The sequence below is a fragment of the Platalea leucorodia genome, assembly GCF_965183815.1.
Source record: "Platalea leucorodia genome assembly, chromosome: 4".
NCBI lineage: Eukaryota > Metazoa > Chordata > Aves > Pelecaniformes > Threskiornithidae > Platalea > Platalea leucorodia.
This window is the reverse complement of record NC_138826.1, coordinates 28,165,763-28,189,267: the sequence shown is the minus strand read 5'-3', so window position 1 is coordinate 28,189,267 and position 23,505 is coordinate 28,165,763. Positions and strand designations below refer to the sequence as shown.

The 23,505-nt window shown below is 39.7% G+C and overlaps 1 protein-coding gene across 4 annotated transcripts in view; it reads right to left on the bottom strand.

Annotated features, from left to right (window-relative positions):
• ZMIZ1 (zinc finger MIZ-type containing 1) overlaps positions 1–23,505 on the bottom strand; it is a 365,555-nt gene that overhangs the window by 112,065 nt on the left and 229,985 nt on the right. For all 4 annotated transcript variants that reach the window (XM_082308314.1, XM_082308317.1, XM_082308316.1 and 1 more), the window contains one exon: positions 20,339–20,444. In XM_082308314.1, the coding sequence (XP_082164440.1) occupies positions 20,339–20,444 (106 nt within the window). The remainder of the gene's footprint in view (positions 1–20,338; positions 20,445–23,505) is intronic.

Here is a 23,505-nt window from a genome sequence, read left to right as displayed (position 1 = left end):
GACTTGCATTTTTCAAAACTGCTTTGCTTAAACAGAGCAGCATCTACAGAAATCAGAGTTACTAAATTTCTACAATTCTAATTTAAAACTGCAAACCTTAACAAAATTAAGAGCATGTTTAAATAAAAATACAAATGCAGCTTGGTTTTGCTACCCTCCTTTTTAGAAGTCATTTATTAGTGCGCTATGCACAGGTAGCATTCTATTTCCCAACTTGAATGTGAAAGTTGGGACTTTTTGTGTTACCAAATATGTAAAAATAAATGTTACTTTGCTAGGAAGTTACTTTTTGAAAACTTTTAGTTTAATTAGGGTCAAGACAACAAAATGGTAATGGCTCAGCTCATGCAAGGTTTGTACAACAAGGGGAAAATCACAAGGTTTCACAAAAATCATAGGTGACCAGTAGATTTTTTTTTTTTTATGTCCACAAAATTGATCTCTAAAAATGTCCCTCAAGGGGATGCCAAACTTCTTCATCTACTCTCTGAGAGCAGAGAACCACTATGTAAAATACACTGTAAGTAGCACTAGTAAACTATTCGTACTTAGGAGTATCCGAACAACTTGTCAGAATTTGCAACCTACCAAACCACTGGAGTGGCTCCATGACAGAAGTGAAAGACTAGAGGCCAGCATGGTGTGTTCTGCCACCATACATTCACTTATATAGCTGACGTGCTTTGGCTCGATAGTAAAAATCTTCCTTTGACCTAAACTACAGACTACAGTTTTTTTTTAAAAAAAAGAAAAAAAAAAAAAAGGTAGCTTGAAAGAGGAAGATGCTGTTTAAAAACAAACATTAGGGAGAATAAGACTCCGTACTGTTTGCAAGTCTCCTGGTCTTAAGCCTTCTATGGAAGGCACCTGTTCCTCTGGAACAGCAGGGAGGGCACACCTGATGCTGACAACTTTATGAGAGGTCTCTGGACCATGAGATTGTCTAGAAACTTCTCTGTACAAATCAATGTGTACAGATTGCCAAACTCACACATGCTGAGAATCAAAAACACATACCATTTAAAAGTACTGTGGAATCTTTATTCTCTAGATACTCTAACTGGAGCATGGTCTTCCCCCACAATGAACAAACCCAAACACAAGTAGCAAAATTTCCAAGAAAAAAAATACTGTTGAAAGCTCTATGGAAAACTTCCATTTTTGTTCTCCATAAAAATGATGCATTACCTCAATCTGTAGCACATACAGATCTTTTAAAAAAGTAAAAAAACTCCAAACACCCCCCCCAAACTTAAATGAATTAATTGCTATTAATGAGCAGCCAAAGACAGAGAAATAAGCATGCTCTCTTATCTCTGACGAGTTATGATGGCCCACTCAAAGCTGACTCAGGAACTAATGTTGTTTCAAGAAACAAAATAGCAAAAGATTCAATCTTTGGCAGCTTTTAAACCATCTGTTCCACACTATTTTAATCACTTCTGCTCAGTGCAGAGATTATGGGTTTCAGTTCATTTGTGGTGGAAAAACAAAGAATGCTGCATTTTTGGAGCACGTGGGGGGAAATCCAGAACCCTCCCAACTACTCTGTAACTGGGGTATTTGAAGAAAGCAAAAGGCTTACTGCTTGCCCGCTGGAGCATGATAAAACAACCCTCCCCCTCCATGAGGGATTCCTCCTATGCCTTGAAGCAAACACAAATTGGAATGTGCCACACCGACCGGAAAAAAGGGGGATGTGGGGAAGGAGCTCCTATTAGCCACTGTATTGTGGCCAAACAATTAGTATCATTCTTTCCAATGGAAGAACCCAAAAGTTCCCATTGCTATTTGTTGTGGGAAATTGCTTATTAGTGTCAAGAATGTGTTTCCTCAGCTCAAAAGTTACAGGCTTCCCATAACTTTCTTGTAGTACTAGCAGATCAGCAGGGCAGAAGCAGTAAGTAGGTTTGAAGTGATGAGCATATCTTTTCTGTAACACAGTGATTTCTCCTCCTTTCTCTCCATCCCCAAAAGAAGAGCAAACAGTTCTCTGAGATGACAAGCAAACAGAAAAGGTTAGTCCCACAGCTAATTCGAATAGATCTTCAACTAGAAGTGTCCTCCGTGCAGGTAACTGGCGGATCAATACAAATGCTTGTGTTTACCTGCCGGAGCTATACGAGTGACTGTTCCCCTATACCATTCATCTTCCCGAAGGAACTGTACTGCTACCATTTCTGCTTCCCACCGTGTCTTCTAAGGGGATCTGACATAGCTCTTTGTGCTGCTCTAAGCTGAAATGGCATGCCAGTTCTTTCCCAGGGCACTGAAGGGAAATATGTCTTCCCCAACTTCAAAAGCCGATGAAGTCTTCTTGAAAACACTAAAAGACTTAGCAGGACACCTCAAATAATTTAGCCTGTGATCTAAAATGTAGGTAGGCAAACAGATTTAGTGAGAGGGAACTTGATCTCCATCTAACCACGTCAGCTTGCCCAAGCTGAATGTCCCATTGAAAAAGAGTTTTTTCTGCTGTAAAGATTAATTCTCGGTATTCCCATGATCAATAACTCACATGTGTTATCATTTAATACCGATATCAAAGGAGCAACTCAACTACTTGAAGGTCAGCATGGATTTGGCTAAACAGGATCGGTACGTCTGTCTGCATGACCTTGGGTGACTCTAACAGCTTTGGATGGAAAATAAATAAAATACATTATGAAATTTTTCATTTTCGTTAACATTTTTCAACCAGTCCAGTGTAAATTCACATTTAGTGCCTTTTACAGTCATCAAAACTAGCAGGAAATAGAATGTATTCATAAAAATGCTTTATTTTTGCATATAGACAAAGCATGCACAAAAATAAAAATCTAAATATAATGAATAGTTCATCTAGAGTATAAAAGACATCCAAAGAACATGAGTAGTATGACTAAATATCTATTTTATATGATTAAAATACTGATAGTAAGTGCTATTGAGCTACACCATTTGTTATGGTGCAGAATAAACCCATATGCTTATAGCTAAGAACGTAGTAACTCTTGAACTATGTAAATCGAGGAGATAGAAAAGATCCCTTGGTTTACATAGATTTGTGCAGCCACTTTCCATTGCTGAAGGATCCACTAAGTGGATTAATCATCTCTGATCTCAGCACACTCAGATTAAGCTAAAGATTTCCACAGGAAACATTTTCTGTACTACAGCAAATGAAAACATACTGAGGCACTTTCCTTCCACTTTTTTCACCTTACTGGCCCAATCTGAGGGCTTTAGCATTCCATCTGGGATATCCAGCTACTCAAAACCTCTGAAAATCAGGAGCTGAGTGAATATTATATACCCATAGAGGGTGCTGGTCTGAACTAGAAAGGGATTGTAGTGATCTATTTTTAGGACAGAAATGTCACAGTCAATAGTGAGGCAAATATCCTGCTTCACTCTGCCCTGGAGGTAACAGCTTTAAAGGTCAGAAAGCAACGCTTTCTGGAGATACTCCACTTTAGCTTCTCTAATAAGAATGTGTGATTAGCCTTTTGAATGAGAAAGTTATTTACCCATAGCGGCAGTACTTCAGACTGCACAGACCCCGCATATACGTACACTTTGGATGGTTGTTTGCTACAAGCACTTAAGACAAGAGATTCGCATTGTTTCTTAGAGTCCACGGGGTGCCTCATGCTCTTGCTCTCTGCAATGTGAGACAGATGGATCATACCACTTGTTCTTAACTGTCCCTTAACAGCAACCCCAAAAAAGAAAGACGATAAAAGGAAAAGAATGAAGAGTGGGAAATGGATTTTCTCCTCAAAAGAATTCTCTCTAGTGGTCAGCAAATGACTGTTTTCTCTCTTCAACTGATTGTATAAAAACAATCTCAAATATTTATATTTGAGGTGCTTCCAAACAAAGATTTCAAAGTCCTAGTGCAAACAAGAGATTGCATGATGGCTCTAACGGCCACCCGCTATCCCTTTGAATGGTAACTGAGAGTAGAAATCCAGACAGCTGGCTGTGAAGAAAAGAGAGACAAGTCTTTAGTGAAGCCCCAGTTGTAACCCGAGACCTCCGGTAGCATTCTCTAATCATAACTAAACCTGCCCACTTAGGTGATTCTATTGCAGGTTCTACTGTAACCTGTTATCCATTTAGATAACTTCTACATATAAAGTGACTGTGCCCTCACTTTGATCCTTCTGTTATCACGACGAGTGTTTTGGATAGAGTTTGACACTTAATCCTGTTTAGTATGCAAAATATGGAAATATGACTGAAAAAAAAATCTCAAAAAGAAAACTGGTAAAGGAATATCTTTGTTCAAATTAATTAAATCATCATCTCAGGGAGACACATGGGATGCAGTCAAGGAATACTCCATGAAAAAGATGGTCAAAAAATCCATCATTCAGGCCTGAGTGTTACTTCTATTTTGCTGGCTGAGATGATGTCCAGCAAAAAAGACAATTTATAGTATATTCATGAGAAAGCTGCTTGCATGATGGGCTGCTTCCTCCTTCTAACTCCATGCACACAACTTCAGCAGTTGCAGTAGCTGCTCTGACTCTCTACAGGTTATACTCTTGACCTGTGGCAGGATGATGAGCTGCTGCGGGGGGAGGAGGATAATGTGGGAGATACCCAACAGAGCAAAGCTGATGCGTTGTCACTGGCAGTAGCCCAGCTCTCTCTATAGAGAACAGTGTCTCACTCACTGTTCAAACAGCTGCTCCCTCTCTCCTTACTTTACCTTACCTAGCAAAGGGAACCAAGTCAAACTGAAGCTCCGACTTGACTTACAAGCCACCTGTTAGACCGTGCTACTCTAGACTGTGAATACAGCTGCTAACTGGCATGAAATAAATTGCATGATACAGACAACAACTGACTACAAGGTTACACATTCTCCATCAAGGCAGCCTACACAGGTAACAGAGCACTTTTCCAAAAGCAACAGCTTTCAGTCACTACTGGTGAAACCGATGCAGAAGTCATCAGGAGGGAAGGCAATTTCTATTTTTTTCTTTTTTCTTTTTTTTTTTTTTTTTTTTTTTTTTTAAAACCACAAAGATATGAATACATGTCATTTTCTGGCTTCTAAAGGAAGATGATTAAATTTAAGCTTTAGACTCAGGCAATCACCAGGAAATAGTGATTAGAAGATAATGTACACATGAACAAAATGTTGAGTACCTTTTAAAACACAAGTCTAGATTTATTTAGCTCTCTTCCCTGCTTTTCTTTTTTGAACTTATTGCTGTTGATAACTTTATTAACTTCCTTTGCAGCCCCTAAGTCCCCATGGCGTGAGTTTTACCAAGTGGAAGAAATCTGATCTTTTGCAGTGCACCTCCCTGATTAATCCCTTGCTAGTACATCAGGGCAACTTTACTGTGTTATTTAGGCAGGGAGCATAGTTAAAAGCTCACAACCAGCCCCAGCTCATTTATGAAACGTGGCTGAAACCCCCATGTGTGTGTTTCTGTGAAAGAGGTATCATGTTGTCCTTTGTATTCCTACAGGGGAAATTCTTATTAGGCCCTTAATGATTCAAGGCCAACAAATAACGGGTTATTTATTTATGACATCATAAATTAAAATAACACATGTAACCAAAGGAATCAAAGCTTCTTCTATGTGACACACATTCTTCATGTAATACTTCTGTCTACATGCTTTCTTCATTTCTCATTTTGTTATGAAAATGAGTTAGTAATTTGGCTTTCAGACACTGGACAAAGGGATTCATTTCTTAAGGGTGGCATCAGGAAAAACAAAGCTGAAAAGATTACTGTGTTGGGCACAGTCCTGCCATACTGCATAGCATACTGCATGGAGGAAAGGTGCCTTAAAAATAAAGAGATCCAACTGTCATGTTTGAGGTGGTGTTAGCAAACGCTCTAAGGAACTTTAACGTATTGACACATGCCTTCACCAAATAAAATGCCAGCAGACAGACCTCAGAGGAACTGATGGAGGAAAGGGGGACTTTAAACTCCTTCCCATCCACAAAATCATGCTTTGGACCAGCAATGCTGTCCTATTATTCATTGGCTCAAAAATACTGATTCAGCAAAGAATTTAAGCATGTGCCTAAATTTAAGCAGTTCAATTAACTTTGACGTCAGTGAGCCTACTTGTGTGCTTATAATTAGATATGTGCTTGCTGAAGCAGAGCCCATCTGAATAGAATCTCGTTGATTTTAATTTGGCCCTTTGTCTTTGCCCCTCATTTATTCTTTGCAGTGACTGAAGGATTAGCACTAAGGTTCTGATTCAGGAATGCACTTAAACAACTCATCTTCACTCACAACATGCAAAAAGAGACTAAGCATGTCTCAAAAAACAAGCATAGACCTAAGTGCTTTCATGAATAATGACAATTTCATGATTGAAGAACGATGAGAGAATAGAGTTATTCCACTCACACCATAAATTGGGTGGTCCAGTCTTTCTTTTTGTAAGTCAGATTTTTTTTTTTTTAAAAGATAGAAAATCCTTTTCCATTTATGTAAATAAAGTGCAAAAAGTTGTGCTTCACACACTATAAATGAAAATTCATGAGTAAGCAGCTACTTCATAGAAAAATTAATTTTATATAGGAATCCTTTTTCACTGTTGTTAGTTCCTGCAGTGTGGAGGAGCCTGCTGTAAATGTCTTGTTTGTTCACTTGAATGATGGCTTTTACATCCCAATATCCAGGATATTTTAAAGCCACGTAAAAACAAACACAAAATAATAAAGCATTGCATTAAAAAAAAACAAAACAAAAAACAAACAAACAAACAAACCCAACAAAACCAAACAAACCAAAACACAAAAACAACTACACAAAGAATGCCGAGCACATGAACACCACTCATTCAGACAACAGAAATAACAGTTCAAGTCCCCAGAGGTCAAAAGACAGCTAGGTGCCTCCATAGCACACACACCAGAGCAAAGCAGCAAGATCAAAGCTCCAACTCCTGCCGGGATGCTCGGCTAAACACCTCTACAGGAAAATCAGATGTCTTTTAACATGCTCATGCAATTGTATTCAGCACACAGATAGCATCTTGAACAAGCCTTTTAACTCAGCCCATTCTTCTGTGTTTATGGCCTTTTAAAACCTGGAATACATGACAGCTGTTATTAACTGCAGGCACACTACAATTACAGGTGGATTTGGAAGGATACAGCAGTGGAGGGGGAGGAGGAAAACAGGAAGAAAACCAAGAAGTGAGTTCGTTATGGAAAACACTACAGAAGTTGTTACTCAAAATAAACAAGGAACCCCAAAGAATACTTCTGAAGACCCTCTGCCGTCTATCACAGTCCTCATCTACAAAGCTCACTGCAGGGTTCCCTGATCCTCCTCCATACCAAGGCGCTGCAACGCATGGTGCGATGACTGTGCTGCGCCTGGGTGCACTGCTAATGGAATGACCGTCAGGTGCCTGAGCTGTGCCGAGCTACTGGAACAGCAAAGGGTTTGTTATGCAGTTTGTATTAATTGTACGGGTAAATACGCAGCTAAAATACCAACAGGTCTTTGAAAAACACTCAGCAGAAATCCCATGGATTTAATGACTTTTCAGAAACGCCACTTACAACTGTGTGCGTGTAGCAAGATGGATAGTCCTTCATTTACTCAAAAACTGTTGGCACATACCTAACGTTCTGCTTTCAAAAGAACATTGGAAAAAAGTTTAGAAAGGTGCAGCCTCAAATTACACTGAAGAGAAAGCTGCTGATATAAAGAAATCAACTACCCATCTACTTCATGAGTGCATTTGGAGACACAAGAACAGAAGAACATACCAGTTGGATTATTAAAGCAATATGCTTTAAGTGACAGAACTAATACAATTCTTTTAAAGCCATTCAGTTTGTTAAGATAGGCTGACATATTGGGGTTGAAGGAGATGTAGGAAAAAATCCATTTAGCTAGTAATTTTAGTTATGGGGGTATTATTTGCTTATTAACTTGTGCATGCCATAATGAGAACCACATTATTACCTGCAGATCTCATAAAACTTCATTATCCCATTCCTTTGGATTTTGCATTACCATATGATTGGGTTTTCCCAGACATGTCTAGATTTTTCATCCTAAAATTTCTATTTTTAGCCTAAAATTGAGGCTCTCCCACACTAACTCATTTGTCTAGAATTTGCCAGCTTTGCAGGCAGAGCAGGCATATGCTGTCCTTTCCCTCTGCTCCCATATCGTGACCTCTCCCTTCTTTGCTCTCTATCTTTTTGCTGCATCAGTAAAAGGAATAGACCTATTTCAACTCTGTCATCTCTACTCTTCTACTGCTTTAAAAGCTTACTAACAGCTGCCAGAAGAACGGACACTGTTTAATGTGCAGGACAGATGCTGTTTGGTCTGGCACACTGAAAACACCGCATCTACAATTTCTCACCCTCCTGTGCAGCCAGCAATCAAGGCTTTCTCTCCAGAGAAGGGGAGACAGAGTTCAGAAAAGGCATCACTAACAAATAATGCTTCTAGACATGGAACCTTAAAAAGTAATTCCAACCTTGCTATAGAAGAGAGCTACTTCTGCATACATGAGCCTTCTCAAGCATAGTTTTATATTTTCAATCTCTCTGCAACCTTTATAGCTTTATCGACCTCATGATAAGTAGAGAGTTTTGGACAGAGAGATGAAAGGCAGATAAAAGCATCACCTATGCAAATAAATACAACAATAGAACAATGATCCTTTACAGATCTTTTTTCTTCACCCTTGTAGACTAAATGGCACCTAAAACGTTTTCCTTTCATGAGGCAACCTATATAATTAATATCCGACTATTCCAAGTTTCCAGTATGTTTTCAAACCACAGTCCAAATATATTTACTTCACAATAGATGCGCATATATGTTTGCATTCCTTCCAGATCCTCAGTTTAGTTTTATTTTCTTCTCTACAAAATTCCCCTCCAGCATGATTTGCATCATGCAGAGACTGTCAGCCGTGTATCAGTGTTAGCTTTTTGAAGACTATCCTTAGAGGTCATCATCATCCTTCTATGGAGTTTAAGACTATGTGATTGACAAGTTTAAGATTTAATTAAATGTGGGGCCAATATATTTCCCATCCTCCCTCAATTTGAAAACATAACCCTCCCCAGAGCTGGAGACTCTGGCTTTTCCACTCTCTCTGAGTGAAAGCATACATTTGTCACTGATGCACGAAGATGTGAATTCTACCAGATCAAGAAAATATGAGGAACACAGAACATACTTTCAACTGCGGAAGCCTGGCAGTCTGTAGTGCTGACTGAACCAAAGGGGACTGTGCCAAGTCAGACATGGCAGTCAGGATTTCCCCTCTGTTTTTCTAACATCACCTTCAATGTTTGCTACTCCACACATTACAGTGCAAGAAAAATAGAAAAATGCTGAACTGGCTCTGCACACGTAGCTGTTCTAAAGGGATGCTGAAAACCACTCTGCTGTCCTTCATAAGGACTGAGGTCTGCTTGAAGCCCAGCTCCTAGCAAGGACTCTACAGGAAGACTGGCTGCTGAACTGTGCTCAGCTGTCTTCTTTGCCCTGACACATGGTTTGGGTTCTCATATTAGCAATAAATTCACTCAGTGTGAACTAAGTTTGAATTTTGGTGTATGTCATAGTTATCTTATAATCAATAACCAAAGGATCCCTTTGAGCCTCCAGCAGTGGTGTGGTGATTCACAAGCTTTGTGTCACAGGCTTAAGGACTTCGCTCTGAAACGTTATTCTTGTTTCTCAACCAGTTTTCTGTCCCTTTAGAGGGACTGAATGATTCTGTGTGGGGGCTGATCCCACTTACACAAAACAAGCAGGCAACACAACACTTCTTTCCACCCCTCTATCAAGACTTTAAAGGGTGGATCAGTCCCCAGATCCCATGCCAAGCACACAGCTTCACACAATTGTTTTGATATAACTGAGAGCAGCGCAGATGCAGGAATTCCTTGAGTGGCAGCCATCATACTGTACTGCCTTGGCTGAGGAGCTTCTGCCTTCCATCTCTATCACTGCAAGTTGGGAGCAATATTTGGCTGCAAAGAATCAAATGAACACAGAATTTGCTCCAACCAAAGACCTTGTCTTTGCCCATGAATTTTTCCACACACTGAAAGAAGTAAAAAGAATCTCTTTCTTTTGAAAGAACATTTTTTCTTTCTTCCATTCTGACAGTTGCTAGACCACAATGTCAATCTAGCCCTTCTCCAGCTCACAATGATGCTCATCCTAGGTATTGGATGTATATTTAGCTAAATTGAGTTAAATTTTACATCACAATTTAAAAACAATTTACTGTCCTGTAAAACATGCTAGATGTTGTAACAGAACAGACAAAGGAGGTTTACACAATTTTGGTTCTAACAAAAATTTACCTGAAGTCTTTGCTTTTGCTCTCAAGACAGCACAACAGTGACACAACTCCAATACCTTGTTGCTTTTCCTTTGGTCAATTCACAGTTACTGTAGTTACTGCTATTTATTTGAAACAAACACATTGGCTGTAATACTAGACCGCTAAAGCAAAACCCTCTTACTGCTTGCAACGGTATCTGGCTTTTTAAGGACCACTCCAACATTCCCAGTGGGAGGCAGCAACTGTTATAAATTTCCAACAATTTACATCTCCCAATCTCATTTTAGACCAACAGTGAGTCATTTTTCACACTGAGAACCTAGAGGTCTCTCTGGTTCTTTGCCTTAATTGAAATTGCTTCTGTAGTAAATACACTAAATAATTTCATTTGTTTTTTCTATGATGGAAAGACAATATCTTCCAGAGTGAGCAAGATTAATGTCATTTGGGTCTGACCAGACAATCATAGGGGAGACTATCACACAAGAAACAAATAACCTGCTTTGTACGCAGATGCTCAGTGTTCAATTTATCTCCTCAGGAGCTGCCCCTGTTCTGCCTTCTATTATTGAGTTCAAAGCCAAGTCAGTAATATTTGCCTTTAGAAATGTTCAAATTTGTTTCCTGTGAGAGCTTGTTTTAGAAGATGCACATTTAAAACCCGTCTGTGAACCTGAAACTAAGGATTGGTGTCTGCGGCTGCAGGTTTGAATCTACAGAGCCCTAAACGGGGCTTTGCGAACAACAACACAGGCAGGCAGGATTTAAAAATCCGTAACTTGTTCCATCCACTAAAATTACTAACCCCAGCACACTTTAAATGCAGGCATTTCTCAAAGAAATAAGGAATATATTGAAGGAGGTTGCATTTAACCATTAGTTTGATCACATATTTCATAGAAACTAAGTTTTTGTATGAAATGCTACTACTTTAAGTTTTTCTACAAGTGACCCACTGAGGTCGAGCAGATACTCAGTTCATACAAAACACAAAGAAACACTGGTTCTTTGTAACAGTGCATGGAAGAAATACATATTCACAACAACAAAGAAAGCGTAGGTACAACAGACATACCTATCATACAGACAAATAGAAGAGTCAAAGAGATTTGCTTAGGACTGCACAACACCCAGACATCCTAACGTTTGATAATTTTTTCCTTCCAGCAAATTAGGAAATCCCATCTATGAGCCCCGGCCCCAACAACAACGTCAGCTATGGGGACATCTTACAGGAGCAGAGACACATTCACCATCATAGACTCATTTCTTGGACTTCACATCCAGACTTTCATAAAAGCCTGGTTTAAGTCACAGAAACAAGATTCAAAAAAAACCTTAAGTTTCTAGTTTCAGATCCATACCTTTGGGGTATTATTATTGTTAAGCTACTAAACTTCTCAATTTTTCTTTTATTTGAGTGAAATCTTATTTCTTCCTCAAGTCAGGTGTTATTGATAACTGCTACAAAGCATGATTTAGCATCTATAGATGTGTCAGGAATAAATAAGGAAAGTGTGGATTTATTAGGCTATTAACAAAAGTCCACGACGAGACACAAATATCCTTGCAGTTTTAATCAGACTATCAAAAAATAAAAAGGGGGTATTTACCTCAACATCCAGAAAACCTGCAGAGGAAAGCCAATTTGATGGTTTTCTTTACATGCGTTATTGAAACTGAAGTAAGTTGAGACAAAAAGAATCTATAAAATGGAAACAATCCAGAAGCCTTATCAAACATGAACGTACTAACCTCTACTGAACTTCTCAGAAAAACAGAACACATTATAAGGAACAATACCACATTTGTTTTGGGAATATATTATTTAATATCTCTTTTCAAATCCATTTTCTGTTATTCTGTGGTCTTTCTCCTTGAATACCCTCTCACGAAGAGCAACAAAGACTAATACAAATTAGAACAATCTACGATGATGAAGCCTTATGATTCTTTGATTATTCTTTAACTGATATTTAAATGAATGTATTTTATCACATAGCACTTATGTAAATACCTTGCTATCGGCATACTTTAACAGGTGTACTTAAACACGAACATTAAAAAAGATGAAACACTAAAACACTTATTCAGTCAGACTTCTTAGTATGGAAATCTCTCTTTTTACAGGGAAATACAAAATATAACGTCTTGTCTACTAAGCACTGTGTTTCACAGAGTATCGTCTCTAGAGTATTCGGAGCAAGAACTTTTCTTAACAGGCTGACCACATGCTGCAGACCAACCTGCAGGAATTAGGAATGGATCTGAAATTTTGACCAGTGGAATCTCAGTTGTATTTAGGAAGTGAACTTGCTGTCCTGGAGCTTGATGATCGGATCTGTTCGCATGGCTCATGCTTTCGGCCGTTCAGCCCTCCAGCAGCAAAAAAGCTACCGATCCCCACGGAAGTTGCTATGTTACCATTCTCACAGCTGGACTCCTCACGAGCTTCTTTGCCTCCAAGACACACAGGCTGATAAAAGAGCACTGGCAGTGAGGTACATTTGGATGCACTGCAGCTCAAAAGGGAACACGTTCAGGACTGCATGCTGTAAGCTGAGAAAAGGTAACTTGTAAAGGGCAAATGCCATTCTGAAGAGTTTGCTTTCTTCTCTCCCATGAATATATGCATGTTTTCACAGCTGCCTCCCTTCTTACTTTCTGTTTGTGACTTACCTCATGTTTGGAGGGACAGATATGTTACTCAACAGAACAACAGAAAATAAACCATCAAAACTCACACTGATACAAAGCTCTAGTCTGTCTCTATCACCAAATTTTCAGTTGCTCTCAGCACATACGGGGTCCCTGAAGCAGAAGATACAAAACAGTGATAGAAATCAACAGAAATCTTCTCTGGAGAATTCCAGTTCCAGTCCAAGTGAAAGTGTGTTGCACACACTAGGAAAACATACTGCCCAGGAATCGCACAATGAGCTAAATTCACTATACACTTCAAATCCACAGCAAAGTGAGCATTCAGGTAAGTACTAGCCTCACGAAAATCCAAGGCACAGACTAAGAAAACAGCAGAGCTAGCTTGTTGCTATAGCTGAGTCTCTGCAATTTTCCTAAGTGCTACAGTAAAGGCATTAGTGCAAAAATGTTCCAACCTTGCAACAGAGTTTTACTGCTACATCTCTCATAAGTCAGAATTGGTACCACGGTAACACAGACCTGTCAAATGTCAAAAAGTACAGGTCAGATAAACCACCTGATATTTTGGCTAGACAGAATAAAGAAACAGTAGCTCGGCCATGCAACCTCCTTTATAAACATAGGCATTCAAGTGCACAGCAGAGCAGTGAATGCCAAAAAGGAAGTAAATTTCCATTCCAGAAAAATAATACCTATCTACATAGGTAAGCCATGAGGCCCTAAAGCTCACATTAAAGACAAAGAGGAATTGCCAACCCAAGGATAATGAAAATCTGACACAAGTATGATCGTGTTTCTTCTAAGAGCAGAAGGCAGACCAAATGCATCAGCAGCAGACATCTCAGCGGAAGGGAACAGGAACAGCTCGAACAAGTAAGGCCCAGTGGGCAAGAGCATCTCTCATTCTGCAGGCTCTTGAGGTGCTCCACCTCACGATGTTTGAGAGCTGACTCCTGAGAAGTCTGCCACATGCCAAGCCAACCTGACAGAGGCTCAAGATACAAGATATAATTTTCCAAACTGCACGTCTTTTAGAGTTTTGTTCTCAGTAAACTCATGGGCAAGACAAATAGGCGAAGTCCACTCTGCCTTCCTTGTGATCCCCTTTTCTGCAGGCAAAGTGTGGCTGTCACAGACTACAGACATAAATGAATGCTGCTTGCCACTAAGCAACAGTACTGACCGTGCTTCCCTTTGGTCAAGGGGAGGTGCTGACTTCATTAGTAGAAACTAATGAAACTAACGCCATAATCTGAATTAATTAAGAATTACTCATTTATTTGCAGTATCTATACTATAAATCTCTACGAAAGAGAGCCATAGTTGGAACAAAGGTATATCTTGCCGATATATGTTCCAGAACAGAATTATTTTATCTGTATGATAACAAAGCATAAGTGTCCCAGCTGAAACCACAGCTCCACTGCACTGGATACATACCTACAGGGAAAGAGGTAGTTTCTGTCCTGCATAATATTGAATTTAATTAAACCAGACAAATAAAAGTGAGATGGAAGGTGCATTAGTATCCTTGCTTCAAAGATATAAAACTACAAAACCGAGAGCAAAGCAGCCAAGGGCACATGGTGCGAATCTGTGCTAAGAGCTGGGAAGGGAACCTAGAGATCACCTGAAATGTAGCCAGTCTTCTACATCAAAAGCTGTTTCAGAAGGTAACAGCTAAAAGAAAATGATGCCTTTATTTTAATGAAGAGTGTCAAGTGGACAGTTTTAGGACACCACCTCTAAGTACCACTGGATCAGACAGCTGCATGGAAATGCAGCAAGAATTCAGGAATACACAGATAAAAGGTTCTTAACCAGCTTCCAACTACATCAAGAACCACATTATACAGTCAGTTTCATAGGTTTATTGAGTTTTATCTTTAAAAAGGCAGTTTGATTTCCCATTTTCCTTCCCTCTGCTGTCATTCTAACTGAAAACCTATTCCAAATGCAACTGCTCTAATAGTTCAGAATTTCCCCCCTTATTTTAATAATTTATTCAACTTACACCTATGTTTTTGTGCCAACACTGTCCTGTAGCTTCACAGCTCTTCTTGTTCTAAGTTGTTTATTTGTTAGTATTTACATACATTTCATAACTCTGCTCAGCTTTCATTTCATGAGCAACCCAAGCCAAGCTCTTCTATTTTGCTCTTATAAAGCTGCCTACTCATTTTTCTTATCAGCCACTTTCCTAAGTACAGGTACAGCATTTGTATTTCTTCTCCAGTCATATGAGACCGTTTTGACCTGACTGATTTGCTGAAAATCTTTGGTGTGAGGTATGAGACTGACAATTCATACGCTATTTCTTTCCAAATGCAGGCATGTTGATCATTCAGCCCCTTCAAGCTGGAGGGATGCCATCAGCCTTGGCCGTAGTAATTTCCATTCTATACTTGTAATCCTTTTAGCCGCTTTGCCTTGCCTCCACAGATAATGTGAGCATTATTATTGGAAACTTAGGCAAAGCGTTCATCTAGCCTTACGGTCCCCCATAACCTAGAGGTTATCCTTACTTTCTACCTTTTCCTCATTCATATTGCAGCCTCATTTCTTCTGTCCTTTTCTCTCATTTCTGTACATTTGATTTGATAATATGCCAAAATACACTTTGCCCAATCTATACTATTGCTTTGAAATAAGGCAGTAAAACATGTTAGATGATATACCCTAATCAGGACATATCTTAGGTCTCAGTATCTTGTCCAGTGATGGTTTAACACTACCATTTGCCAGTACTCTCACTGCAAATACCTTTGTTAACCCAGGGTCCAATTTATTCACAGCTTTGGTACCAGATCCACTAAGAACAGCCCTATTATTTTACAGTTATATTACAATAATTAAAGCTAAAGAAATAAATAAAACATAATGTAAAATCCTCAAATACCATAAAGTTTTAGTTTATTCTTCATATAAAATTAAGATTATTAAGTAATACTGCTCTTGAAAAGTAAAACCAAAAGCACACCAGGCAGAGCCTTAGGGACTGAAAACAAAGCAATATCAAAAAGGGGTTGCTATCTCTGCTATCAAAATCTAACACTTAGCTGCCCATCCAAGCTATCACAGCATTTGTTTGCTGTGGCTTCTCAGTGATTGCTAAAGTACCTTTTCTGCACAGTTCTGCCCTCAGGCTCCTTCCTCCATCTCTCTCTCTCTTTATAGAGCTACTGAACACTGTCCTTTTCTGACAAAGCTCCCTGTATGATCTCATCCTGGCCTCAGCTTGGCCTCCTGACAAAAGCAAAAGTAGCTACAAGAGCAATGAAGTTCAGTAGCTCGATAAAGTATTTTTTAAAAAAAATATTTCAGAACAGAAAATTATTCTCTTTTTTTTTTTTTTTTAAATAAAGACTCTGATGGGTGAACTCTGTTTTACTTGAATAGCAGACCTTAAAATACAGCTACCAAATCACTTACAATTTTCTATAGGAAGGACAAAAGCAGCAGAAATCATGCTCAGAAAAGGTCCAAGCAAGCACTATTCAGAAAGGTGGTCTTCTTCAAGCTTAAGAAAGAAAAACCGGAATACGTGAACACCCACGCACTCACATACTAAGAGCGACTAAGGTTGCTGCGGTTTGAAAGCAAATGAGCAGGCAGCTAACCTGCTGGGCCATTCCCTATAGGTGTCACAACAAGGCAAAGGAATTTGCCGTGGAAGGTTTGGGGAGCAGCTGTCACCAAAAGAGAGACATATATTTTTCAAGGATTTGTCTTCAGGGTGGGAAACACTGTACTTCACCTCCTGCTGAGGCAGCAGCCCAAATGCAGCAGCATGGGCTAGAAGAATAAAAGGAGGCACAGCTATTATTTCAGGTACAAACATCAGAAAGCAGAGACAAAAGGCACAGTCATTAAGTCATCATTACTATTTAAAAGCACACATGACAACTTTTTAATACTTTTCAGGCCACACGGGTCTTCCCTCAAGCCATTCTCCAAAACAATTTGTATTAGCTAATTGTTAACTATCTCCATGGCCAAGTAAAACAAGACAAACAAGCAGGACATCAAACGCTGTCTCGGCATTACCAAACAGTCCTGGATAGGAAATGCTCAGGAGCTGACAGCTCTTACTCTGTTCCCCTGCCTTCCCCCCCGGCGGAGGCTGTGCCACCCGGCAAGGTTGCTGTCCCACCTGGCTCCAGCCTCTCATCTCTCCCTGCTTCCCCCCATGCTTGCCTGGACTCTGATCTGCCATCTGCAGCTCCTGTAATCACTCCTCAACCTCTTCAGCTTAGCAGGGAGCTATCGCCAAAACAGTTTAAACCAACTGGGACGAAACAGCGTGGGCGCAATTGCATGAGCCAGGGGTGTGGGTTTCCCATAGAGCTGAGCCAGTTTGGCTACTGGCTGCTCTGCTCTCTAGCCTCAGGCTCCAGCCCTCTTCCATCAAGGATAACTGAGACCCTTGGGCACTGCCACGGGGGACCCTCGCTCTCCTGGGGTCCTGCAGAGAGCGAACTCAAGGACCCAGTCAAACAGAAAACAAGCCGTACCAGCAAAAGCTCTTCTGCCAGTACAGGTCCCTGAGAAACCTCAGGCTGGGAATTGCTGGAGAACAGGAGCAGGACTACCAATTGCACTGGTTCAGCTGCCTCTGCAAACTGGCAGACCTGAGGGACTTCAGGCTGGGGTGGCCCACCTGCTCCACACAGCTGAGCTGCAAAGCCTGCCAGCCACCACTGCCAGGCCACTCCAGACGTCCCAGCCCGCAGGACATCAGTCAGCAAGCCTTGTCCTAAGCTGTAAAGAGGTACTAATAGCGGATGGCCCTTGAAAGGATTTGGTGCAAGTATTTTCCCCAGTGTTCATCTACTCCAATGTGTTTTAATTAGAAAAGGTTTTTTTCTCTCCTTACGTTTCAGGATGTCAGACACAAACAATATGGATTAAAAACGCTTCCAGAGCAATCCCTTTGGCAGCATTAGATTCATACTTGGAGGAATGAATTCAAACCATTGTAAATTTCCCTTGAGCCTGGAGGAAGGGAAAAACAAATGCTTATTCATTAAAAATTATGCCATTTGATATCTACATCAGGGACCTTCTGTAGGAAAGTGACTGGAAGAAGTGTTGAAGGTGTCTTTCAATAGATGCAACAGAAAAAAGAATGAGTTACTTAAAACAACACGAAATAAAAAACAACAAAAACATCTTTGACAACAACTTAAGCAAATCATGAAAGGCAGCTTTCAATGATGCACACTGTTTACCAAAAAAGCAAAGGACAATTTCAACATTTTTACAAAAACTGAATGAGGGGGCAGAGCCACTGTTGCTTTAGAAATCAGGAAATGTTAATGCACTCAGATGTGGAAATTAACCCTTTCAAAAAAAAGTCAGGATGGTCTGAAATGACCTCACATTCGTCATCCCAGCCTGTCAGTCTTTCAAGTTGCCCATTCAATGCCATACCTCTCGCAGACTGTATGTGAATGGGTCATCCCTAGGGGATATTGTGACATTTCACAAAATATGTTATGGTATGCCCCAAAATATGTGTATTTAATACAGACAATAAGAGCACTAAAAATCACATTGTGGATGGGCATGATGAAATCCCTGGAATAACTGGTGAAACAGCTGTATACATGGTAAAACTAAAGCAGCTGTGAAACCAAATATTTAAGATCATTGGAAATAAATTAGTTGTGTATGCAACTCGGAAATAGGAAGCAAAGCAAGGAACTGAGAAGGTTTTTAGAATACACAGAGAAGAGCACGATTTCATTACCAGCTTTCCCAGTATTGTATCAATTAACAATGGAGAGACTGAAAGCTGTACAGATTGCTAGGGTAATGAGTTGGGAAAAAAGCATATATTCCCTAAAAGCAATTACTGGTAGAAATCAAACACTGACACTGGGCTTTTCTAGGATGTGATGACTGACCAGCAGTTGTCAAGACTATCCCCTTATCCAAGCCCTAATGGAAAAAGACTACATCATGAAAAGATCCAGACTCGCAACCTCACTTTCACTAATACACTGAGACACACACACCTCAGGAAGAATTGGCAAGAGAGGGCGTACGACTACTTTTAATAGGTATATTTTCAAAGGAAATAAAGTTTTAATACCTCACTTAATGCACTCATAGCTGGAAACCCTCATTTGACAAGCTTTTTAAAAAAAAAAAAAAATCAAGAAGAAGAGATGTGATAGCTAACTATTGGAGAAACTTAATAGAAATTCAGAAAAAAAAAAAGGGAGATAGTGCCTGGTCAACTGAGTATTTTATCTTCCACACAGTTTTCCCAGATGAAAAATCTGACAGTTTATTTGACATTTAGTAAAATTAACGATCCCTTCCCATACAAAAGATAAATCAATAAGGCCAGTGAATATGCCTTGATATGAAAGCCACTTTTGCATGAGGAACTGCTTAGAGCACTTAGGACAGAAGGTAGCCATGAGTAAAGAAGTTTGGGGCTGATAAAAACTGAAAAGGAACATGAAAAGAAATGTTAACATCCAATCAGCTGACTACAAATTACTGTTTTGGTAGAAGGTAACCTTTTCTGATGTTCTAAAATGGGGACTGCATAAGAGTTTAGTACTAAGCAGATAAGTTATCCATGCTCAGTCTGGAATGGAACAGTTATCTGCCTGTTTTCCAAGCCAGCACACATTATGTTGACATTCATCAGCTAAGAAAAGGAGAATCAGAATTAAACGCTCCAGTTAAATCAAACATGTGAGAAACAGAAAGACCCTAAAGTCCATTTTCTGCTTTTACTATACATAGAAGCAATGGCAATACATCTTGATCAAATATTGCTACTTGATCAGAGCCCTATAAGATTACTGCCATATAGTACTGGAAAAAATGGCTACTTAATACTATACCAATAGCATTGCCACCTACTCTTGGCTCAAAATTCTAAAGCTAATGACTCGATGTACGAGAAACCATGGTACTACTTTGTACAGACATATGCAGTCAAAGAATAAAAGTTTGGTAATAGATATATCAGGGAGTACAGAATGAATGTGAAAGATTTAGAGGTTGACACATGACAGAAAATCAATGGTTTATCAAGATGGAGGGGCCTGAGTGTGTTCATTCCCACCATGAAATTACTGAATATCAGTGCTTCTGGAAGTAACATTTCATCTGTAAGATCAAACAGGGCAACGAACAGTGGTAGTTGGGGGAAAAAACAAATTTTCAAAGTCATGTATCCTCAGAACAGCATGCCATTGAAATGCTAAAAGCAGCAGCACTGTTACCACCAAATACATGTTTGGTTTTGGTTTTTGAAGAATGCAAGACAGTCGCAGGTAGCATATATTCAGAATATGACCATCCAAGAATCAGTAATACACCAAAAAAAGGCTTTTCCTACCAGCTGATTTTGGAGTGAATTTGTCCCTGTTGGCTGCACATACTGCCAGTAGCCTGTATCCAAGATCCAAGTCAAATCCTTGCTGAGCTGCCACTCGACTAACCACCTGCAAAGGGAAAGAGAGAAAGCTTCATTAGGGGTTACTTGAGCTCTTTGCAAAGTTATGTTAACCTGCTTATGAGCACTAATGTTAGGCAACTGAATCTGCCGTGATAGCCACAGTACAAACATGGTGTGAGGCATTGCTCTCCAGTAGCTTCCAGTGCAAGCACAGAAAACTGAACACAGGTGTCTTCTGGTGATCTGGTTATTTGACCACTCAGCCAGAAGAAAGGCCTAGTGGTTCCATGAAAGTTGGAGAGACAAAGTACTTTTCCAGAAGAAATAATGCAAGAGAAATGTATGCAAAGATTGTACAGAATACATTTTACTGTACTTGAGACTTGAGGATAAGAAGTCCCTAAGTCTCTATCTCTGTGTCACAAGTGGTTCCTGGCCCTGTTCTCAAGAGCAGTGCCCAGGTCCTTTAGGTTAAAATACCCTCCTTCACACCAACGGGCAGTGTTCGCCTGCCTTGTGATCAGTGTCACAGTTGCTGCATTTCAACAATACCATATTGGGAAGCACCTTTACTACAGTTTTAGAATAAATAGGCCTGTGCAAGAAGTATTTGCCAAACACATCAAATAGGGAAAGAAGAATTGGTTTGGTTTATTTGGGTTTGGTGTTTTTTTTTTTTTTTTTTTGACTTCTCCTGGAAATGGGAACTGATCTAGAAGGACTAGCAAAACTAGGCAAATCAAAGACTGGGGTTAAGGATGAAAAGCAGTCAACTGTTTCTCCAGGCCAGCAACTCAGCTATCAGCCAAGAATGTATCTGCATGAAAATCTGCACAGTATAAACACAATACTGCGGTCATTCTGGCAAGCTATGCTAAAGTTATACACAGCAGAGCTTTTATATTGCCTTCTAGTGGCACAGGATGACTTCAGACTCAGAGGCATAGATAAAAGATTATTCTTAACATTCCCATTACTGCTTTGCATTGAAACAATGGTCAAGGAACTCCACAAGAAACAGAACATCATTTCCTTGTGTGATGCAAAAGAAAGCCCCTATCCTAAATAGCTTACAATGCAAGAAAATATTCTTTTCCCACCCCCTATCTCCATTTGAAAGCCTCTTTCTAAATTAATAACGCTGCAATTATCTGGGTCCAGGACTGGTTCCCGCCAAAAAGCAACAGTATAGAACAGGGTAAAGAACCAACATATGTGATAACCTACATGGTAAATAAATGCACTACTCTGCCCTACCTACTCAACACTATTACATGAATCTTATTATTCTGAACTTTTTCCAATATCCACTTTTCCTAATTAACAATTAAGAAACAAATTTCTTTCTTAAGAAAAAATTAGCATGAATAAAGTTCCCGGGTAGACTTTTGTTGTTTCTGTTGTTCCTATTAATTTAGAAATTAAGGATGCACAGGAATTTATCAGGTGGGAGTCTCCCCTCCCTACATTTTTTTTAACCCTCCCAATCTCAAAACAGAGCAGTAGTGACCTTCAGGGAAATGAAATGAGAATTTGGGACAACCAGTACAGTAATACACAACCCTAGAACACACCTACTGTTTTATCTCCTGTTTCTCTTCACAATTACAATTGTAAGTTTAGACAGGAAAGAAAAAAATAATTTGCGAGAAAGAATGCAATTATTTTTGATAAATCAAAAAACATTTCTAACTTGGTAGATCAGCCTTTAATCCTTTACACTTAGAAGTCTGATTGTTATTAATATCCTGGTTAAGACTCTGGGTCCAAACTTGCAAAAATAAGATAAAATAAAAAAACACAGGCAAAAGAACAACAGCAGAACAACAAGATACCTCATATTTCACGCTAAGTTAGCAATAGGAGTGAAGACCAGTGGGCTGCTATGACATTTGGAAAACACGCACTTGGAAATCTAACTGTTCCCCTTTCCTACCTCCAGTATTACCATAGTTCAGCCACTGACAGGTAGACATTAGGGCAGGGATCAGTAGGAAGTAGACAGAAAGCTCCTCTAAAGAAACCATCTTGTTAAAGGCTCCTGAGGGCAATGTCTCACTAATGTATAAACATTATTTAAACTCCTTTAGGCATCATCTACTGTACCATCGCAGAGGAACACATTTCAGAGTGCTACTCAGGTCTGTGAAATAAAGGAGAAAGGGCCCTCCCATCTTCTGTTTTGAAAAAGCACATTATCATTGAACTATTTATTTTGAAACTGGACAGGAACGAAGGCAGATAGAACTGCTCATCTGTGAGCACACGGTACCTTAAGAAACACACTGTCTGCTTATATGCTTGGTTCATTTTAAAATGCAAAGCTACGAATACTGAGACCCTGCTGGCCAGAGGCCAAATCTCTACTCTCAACCGACATCTTGCTAATTACGGAAAAAATTCTACAAGGTAACTCAGGAAATACAGAGAATCGTAAAACCCTGAGCCCATGAAAGCCAATCTACAATTGCAATGTCTTCACTGAACAGATTGCGAAGTCTGGGTCAGTCCGAGTCCCAACAACAGGCTGAGGCCTAACCTGTTACACTCTCATTTGACATCAGTCTCCTTTTCTTAGTTTCCTCCACCAGAGAAAGCACTGCTCTGTACCTCACTGTGGCCAAAAGCAGAGCTTCCAGGTGCCAGGGCACGCAGCCCCGACACTAACTGCACCCTGATGGCCATGGCACCGTCCTGCTAAAGCCCACCTCGAAGCGGGTGAAGCTATACTTTAGCAAGCACTTCAAGCAGAAGACTAAGCACAAGAATGTGGAATCTGAACTTGCAAGTCTAGAGAAGTCAGCCAGTCAAATTATTACTTATTGCTCAAGTTTTTCATGAAAAATGTGAGAGAAAACATTGCAAATTAATTTTAGCTAAAAAAATAATTTTTTTTTTAAAAAAATCTAAATTTGAAAGAACGTGCTTCCACTGACACAAAACCCCCTCCCTCTTCTCAAAAGGACAACAACAAACCCCTCAGCTACTTAATAGAAAACAGACATCTCTAATAAAATTTTCATTTTGCCAAGAGTCATTTTCCACCTAAATTTTTCTTCTATGCACTCTGCTAAATGCAGAAAGAGGCTCTGTAAAACAAACTGGTC